Here is a 7,478-nt window from a genome sequence, read left to right on the forward strand (position 1 = left end):
TCTGTTTAGTTCTAAACCCCATTTTTTGATTGGGTTATTTTGTGTTTTGGTGGTTAGCTGTTTGAGTTCTTCACATATTTTAGTTATTAGCCCTCTATCAGATGTGTGGTTAGTGAAGATTTTTTCCCCACTCTGTAGCATTTGGACTTGTCCTATTGACTACGTCCTTTGCCTTACAGAAGCTTTACAGTTTCATGATGTCCCATTTATCAATTGTTGATTTTAGACTGGGAGCCTTTTGGAGTTCTGTTTAGGAAATTCCACCCCACCCCCACCCCCCCACCCCGTGCCTATGAGTTCCAGGCTCTTTCCCACTTTCTCTTCTATTAGACTCAGTGTGTTTTGTTTTATGTTTATCCTTGATCCACCTGCACTTGAGCTTTGTGCAATGTGACAAATATGGATCTATTTTCATTTTTATACATACAGACTACCACCAGCACCATATTTTGAATATGATTTCTTTTTACCATTGTACATTTTTGGATTATTTGTCAAAGATCAAGTGTCCATAAGTGTGGTTTTAGTTCTTCAATTGTATTCCATTAATCAAAGTCTGTCTCTGTATTAATACCATGCAATATAGCTTGAGGTTAGGGATGGGAATTCCCCCAGCAGTTCTTTTATTGTTAAGAATTGTTTTTGGTATTCTGGCTTTTGCCAGATGAGAATTGCTCTTTCCATGTCTTTAAAGAATTGTGTTAGGGTTTTGAAGGGGATTGCATTGAATCAGTACCTTGCCTTTGGTAGGAGAGCCATTATTACTATGTTAATTTTGCCAAGCCATGAGCATGTGAGACCTCTCCATTTTCTGATACCTTCTTCTGTTCCTTTCTTGAGACACCTGAAGTTTTTGTTTTTTGGTTAGAGTTACCCTAAGATATTTTATATTATTTTTGACTTTTGTGAAGGGAATTGTTTCTCTAATATCTTTCTTAGCCTGCATATCATTTATATAAATGAAGGTTACTGATTTATTTGAGTTAATTTTATATCCAATCACTTTGCTCATATTGTTTATGATCTGGAGAAGATGAATCTGGTAGAATTTTTTGGGTCCCTTATGTATACTATCATATTATTTGCAAATAGTGCTACCTTTAATTCTTCATTGGGAATTTGTATCTGCCTGATCTCTTTTTGCTGTCTTATTGTTCTAGCTAGCACTTTGAGTACTATATTGAACACATAGGGAAAGTGAGCATCCTTGTCTTGTCCCCGATATTAGTGGGATTGCTTCAAGTATCTCTCCATTTAAGTTGATATTGGCTGGTGGTTTGCAGTAAATTGCTTTTATTATGTTTAGGTATGGGCCTTGAATTACAGACCTCTCCAATACTTTTATCATGAAGAGGTGTTGTATTTTCAAGTGCTTTTTCTGCATCTAAGGAGATGATCATGTGATTTTTTTCCTTTGAGTTTGTTATGTACTGGATTAAATTAATGGATTTATGTATATTGATTAAACTTTGCATTATTGAGATGAAGCCTACTTGATTTTGGTGAATGATCTTTTTGATGTGTTTTTGTCGGTTTGCAAGAATTTCACTGGGTATTTTTGCAGTGATATTCATAAGCAAAATTGGTCTGAAGTTCTCTTTTTTCGTTGCATTCTTTTTTTTTTTTTAGATCCAATTGATAAGATATAATTGCCCACTTAAACATACAAAGCCCGGTACCATCCATCCCTTAGGAACATTGATAACAACCTGTAAATACACAGAGCGTAATCTTAATGTCACCTGTCATACTGTCCTGCCACGGATTTTCTCCTTCTCCTATCTCCTGTCTCCTCCTTTCTCTTCCAGTCTCCTCCACTTCCTTCAAACTTCTCTCCTGCCCATCCTTCCTTCTCCTCCAATGACAGGCCTCCTTCTATCCTGTACCTGCTCCTCACCTGTACTTTACAAATTCAATGGGGAGAAGGTTCTGGTGAAGTCACCTGATTCCTGAGTACCTGACTAGGCAGCTGTCCTTGGGGCAGTGGAATTAGCATTAAAATAAAGATAACTTCAGGGCAAACTACAACATTTCCCCCTTTTTGTCCAGTTAAAAAGCCTTTTCACTTATATATAAATTGAGTACAATTATTACCACTCTACAATTTATAAAGCATGGTATTCTCAACACCCAGTCCATCACTGTATCAGTTAAACAGAACATTTAGTTATCCATTCCAGCTTAAGAAAGGCTTAAAATCTATATTATATCTTGGCTAGCTTGTATACTATCTGATAACTATCTAATAAAATATGTATTTTCAGAGTTATATAGCTTGATAGGCTATGAGACTATAATCAGTCTTCAACCTCATCAGAAATCTGAGAATGACCAAATATCTATACACATAGGAAGCCTAACGCGGCTTCCAGAACTGAGAGGTTGTAGAGACAAATCTCTACTAGCACAGTCCCCTGTTAGCAACATGTAAGCACAAGTCTTCAGCCTTCTGGCCCAAAATCAACCGACAGACTCTTGAAATGCAGATTTTGAAGGGCTGATCACCCTGTCTTGGCAGAGTTTATCAGTCAACAATTCTGCATAATTTGTCCTTTCCTGGACAGTATTAGTCTGCAGGTGAAACAATCAGTTTTGTCCAGTGGCTGCCTAGTCACAAAGTATTGCCTCACCTGGAGGTAGAGATGTTCGAATTTTTCGTTAAAATCACCAAAGGAGAACTGTTAGGAGCAGATGTGTCTCAACAAAAGATAAATAACTTTAAATCTCAAATTTTGTGGATTTCTGACTTTTTTTCCCATTCTTATGTGGTTTAGATATCAGACCAATTGTGGATTCATGGAATGAATTAGGTAGAGTTCTCTCCATTTCTATTTCTTGGAATAGTTTGAGAAATATTGGTATTAGGTCTTCTTTGAAGGTCTGGTACAATTCTGCACTAATGGCTTCTGAGTCTGGGCTTTTTTTTTTTTTTTTTTTTTTTTTTTTTTTTTTTTTTGCATTGGGAGGTTTTTAATTACTTTTTCAATTCCCTTAGTGCATATGGGCCTGATTAGATTTAACTTTGGTATGTGGTATCTATCTAGAAAACAATTCATTTTTGATGTTATTAATTTAGACACTGCCTGCGGGGCTTTTAGTTAGTTTGGCTAGGGATTTATCTATCTTGTTGATTCTCTAAAAGATCCATCTTTCTGTTTTGTTGATTCTTTATGTCTTTCTCCCTGTTTCTCTTTGATTTATTTTGGCCATTAGTTTGACTCTTTCCTTCCTTCTACTTCTCTTCCGTATGTTTGCTTCTTTTTGTTCGAGAGCACTCAGGTATTATATATGTGTGTTTCTTGAATGCAGCAAATCACTGGATCTTGTTTGCATATCCAGTCATTAACATTGAGAGATGCTAAATGCAAATGATTGTTAGTTCCTGTTATGTTTGTTTTTGTAGATGGCATTATGTGGTTCTCTCCTTTTGGTTTTGTTGTGAGATGATCTTGCCTTTTCTTTGGTTTAGGTACCCTCCTAGTATTGGAGTTTTCCTTCTAGAATCCTTTGTAGGACTTGGTTGGTTGAGAGATACTGTTTGAATTTGGTTTTATCCTGTAATATTTTGGTTTCTCCATCTGTGTTGATTGAGAGTTTTACTGGGTATAGCAGCCTGGGCTCACATTTTTGTTCTTAAAGTTTGCATGACCTCTGACCAGAGTCTTCTGGCTTTTAATGTCTCTGTTGAAAAGTCTGGAGTAATTCTGATAGGTCTGCCATTAGATGTTACTTGGCCCTGTATCCTTGCTGCTTTTAATATTCTTTCTTTGTTCCCAGCATTTAGTGTTTTGATTATTATGTGACCAGAGGATTTTTGTATATTTATGGCCATGCCTTTCTTAAGGTTGGGGAAGTTTTCTTCTATGATTTTGATGAAGACATTTTCAGGTCCTTTGAGCTGGGAATCTTCATTCTCCTCTATTCCAATTATTCTTAGATTTCGTCTTTTAATTGTGTCCTAAATTTCCTGGATATTTTGAGCTAGGAGTTTTTAAAATTTTGAATTTTCTTTAACAGTTGTGTTGGTCTCTTCTGCAGTATCGTCCACACCTGAGATTCTCTCTTGTATTTCTTATATTCTGGTGATGGTTAGATCTGTAATTTCTGACCTGTTTCATAGGTTTTCCATTTCTAGGGTTGCCTCCGTTTGTGTTTTCTTTATTGTTTCTACTTCCACTTTTAGGTCTTGGTCCACTTCATTCAATCTTTATTCAATCCCTTCACCTATTTGATTGTGTTTTCCTGTATTCTTTTTAACGAGGGATTTATCATCTGAAGAAGATGAAAGGGATTTACTTATTTCCTCTTTAATAGCTTCTACATGTTTTCCTGTACTTCTTTCAGTGAGTCATTTATATGCTCCTTAAAGGACTCTATTATCTTCATGAGATAGTATTTTGAGTCATTTTTCTGATTTTTCAGGGCTTGCTGTAGCAGAAGAACTGGTTTCTTTTTTCTCTTTCTTTTTTTTTTTCAGGGCTGGGGACCAACCCAGGACCTTGTGCTTCCTAGGCAAGTGCTCTACCACTGAGCCAAATCCCCAATGTACATGATGCCCATGTACATTGGCTTCTGTTGCTTATGGTCTTGTGTTTGCCTCTCACCATCTCCTTATCCCTGGTGTTGGCTGGTCTGGGTTTCTCTTTCTAGATCCTGCCTCTTTTGTCTGTGGATTGCTTTAGGTCTTCTAGTAGGCCTGCAGCCTTGGCTATAGCAGATCTCCTGTGAGGCCTTCTGACTGTGGGGTCTTCAGAGGGGCAGAGAAGCTGCTGATCTGTTTCCCTAGGCCTGCAGCCTTGGCTATAGCAGATCTCCTGTGAGGCCTTCTGACTGTGGGGTCTTCAGAGGGGCAGAGAAGCTGCTGATCTGTTTCCCTAGGTGGAGCAGATAAATCTTCTGGGAGACCTTGAGATTGTTGAGTCTATGGAGTAGTAGTTGACCTGTTGTCCTGTACTCTAGTAGGAGGGCTGGGAACTATGGTTTCTCTTTCCTGTGTGCAGCAGAATTCCAGTTTATTGATTCAGTTGCCCTGCATTCTGAGGATCCCCTTCGAGGTTTTCAGACTTAAGTGTCAGTTACACAGTTGACTCAAGTGCAGGGGAACTCCTAGAATGCCTTCAAGCTGTAGTGTCAGTGCCCTGTGTGCATAGGATCTCCTGTGATGTCTCAGGCTATTGTGTCTTCAGAGGAGCAGACTAGTTGTCAGTCTGCCCTGACAGAAGGGGAATGGAATTCCTGGTGGTTGGGGGTAGACAGGCTTTATGGTATGGGTATGGGTTGAAAGTCCACTCTGCTATCAGCAGCAGCTGTGGGACTTCTGGTGTATTCTTACCAGTTTCGCTGTATGCAGTGGGTTTTCTGGGATGCCTGCAGGCTGTGGTTTCTTCAGGGGAACAGAGTCATATTTTTATTCTATTCTTTTTACTTTGTCCTTTTGTTCCATACCCAGGGCTTTTTCTTTTCTTTTCTTTTCTTTTCTTTTCTTTTCTTTTCTTTTCTTTTCTGTCAGTACAGCTTCTCCAACTTGGTGTTCATTTCATTTTTCTTTATTTTTCTGAGCCTCACTGTGTCATGCCAATTGTCTAGAATTTGAGATACACATCAGCCTTGCCCTTGATTTTATAGAGATCTGCCTTCCTAGTGCTGGAATTAAAGGTGTGCACCACCACAAACAGCTTCATTCCCTTATACTTTAGGCAAGTTCTACTAAGATTTCCAATGGACTCAAAAGAGGGTATAACTGTATCCCACATAAACAAACAACTTTTATTTCAAAAGGAGAAATTACCCATTTGCTTTGTTAATATTAAATTAATTGTATAAGCAAGACATTGTGAAGTGATATCTGATATTTTTTTCATAAATTCCAATAACGAAGTCTAACCATCTGTTTGTTTCCCCTCAGAAATAGAGAACCACACAGACTGGAATTCAGACACTATCTACTAAGTTCTCTCTGTGTGTAGTGTGTGTAAGAAGTTCAAGTTGCTGTTGAGGTGTTTGCGCAACTCAGATATTCACAGATACAGAAGTTAAGCTAGCAATGGCATCACTTGACAACAAATCCCTATGGTCTGAAATTGACATTCTGAAGTTGCTAGAATGCATGAAGAAAAATATCACATCAGATGACTCCAGAGACTTCAAAGCCAGCCAGGCAGACCTAGACTGGAACAATATAGCTTTTGGACTGTTTTCAGGCGAAATGTGCAAACAGAAATGGATGGAGATTTCTTGTAAATTAAGGAAGTTCCGCACACTGACAGAATTAGTGCTGGAAGCTAAGGAACTGTGGACAAGAGCTCACAAAAATAACACAATCAAGCACAATCCTGACAGACCCAAAAGACCCTTGACTGCCTATCTGCGCTTTTACAGGGAGCATAGAGCCAAATACTGTCAGATGTACCCTAGGTACACCAACGCACAGCTGACCAAAGTTCTCGCTGAAGAATACCGTCAGCTGCCAGCTGAGGCAAAAGAGAGATATGTCCAGGATTTCAAGAAGGAGAAGCGAGCCTTTCAGGAAAAGATGGCTCAATTAAAGAAAAACCATCCTTTTTCAGGGCATCCTAAGAAATCTGTGGTACCACGGAGTCACCAAACCAAAGACTCTAAGAAGTCACAAGGAGATATGAAAACTGTAAAGCCTCTTCTAAACACAGAAATTCCCAAAACATTTTCCTTGGCTATGCAATTTCAGGGAGAACCCAGGAAACCTCCTATGAATGCATATCACAAATTTCATCAAGATTCATGGTCAAGTCCGGAACTGAGGCATTTGTCCTTTAAGGAGCGTTGGGTAGAGATTAGCAGGCTTTGGCATCGAATCCCGGAGGAGATGAAGGAGCATTATAGCAGGCAGGCTGTGGAGCTACAGAAACAATACTGGATGAACCTGGACCTCTGGCTCAAGGGACTGTCTCCAGAGGAATGCGCTGCATACAAAGAGGCAAGGGCCACCTGGGGTAAGGGAAAGATCAAGCGCATGTCTGGAGGCAGAAGCCCCAAGTTTGGACGAACAGAAGATCTGCTGTCTGCCTCAGAAAAGGGGCTTCAAGCAAAGCCTGGAGAGGTAGAGGAGCTGCTAGATTGGAGGACAAATTCCTCAGAGACTAATATTGGCCATCATGGTGACTTCCAGGCATCGATGGAAGATATGACAGATGACAGTGAAGATGAAAGCTCTAGCAATACCTCAGATTCGAGCAGTACAGATGAAGATGATTAAAATCATCCTTAGGGAAACGTCATGTTTAGACTCTATTTTAACCTCTTTCTAAATCATTGTGTAAAATCATCCAAGCAAAACCCAGGACATTCCTGACAGATAGGGAACTGTTCTTTCTGTGTTTTTGTACTCCCTTGCTTTTCTCTTCTACAGCCTTTGCTTACTAAACACACAGGAGTATAGTTTGGGTAGAAGGGAGTTTGCCATAGTACCACCTACATCAGATTCCCAAACTTAAGAAGAGACC

General features: G+C 39.2%; 1 protein-coding gene across 1 annotated transcript; it reads left to right on the forward strand.

Annotated features, from left to right (window-relative positions):
• The first annotated feature begins 6,043 nt into the window (after positions 1 to 6,043).
• LOC116906932 (upstream-binding factor 1-like protein 1) lies at positions 6,044 to 7,231 on the forward strand. The gene has a single exon (XM_032909857.1). The coding sequence runs from the start codon at positions 6,044 to 6,046 to the stop codon at positions 7,229 to 7,231; it is 1,188 nt and encodes a 395-aa protein (XP_032765748.1).
• Positions 7,232 to 7,478: the final 247 nt, after the last annotated feature.

The sequence above is a fragment of the Rattus rattus genome, chromosome 8 (assembly GCF_011064425.1).
Source record: "Rattus rattus isolate New Zealand chromosome 8, Rrattus_CSIRO_v1, whole genome shotgun sequence".
Classification (NCBI taxonomy): Eukaryota; Metazoa; Chordata; class Mammalia; order Rodentia; family Muridae; genus Rattus; species Rattus rattus.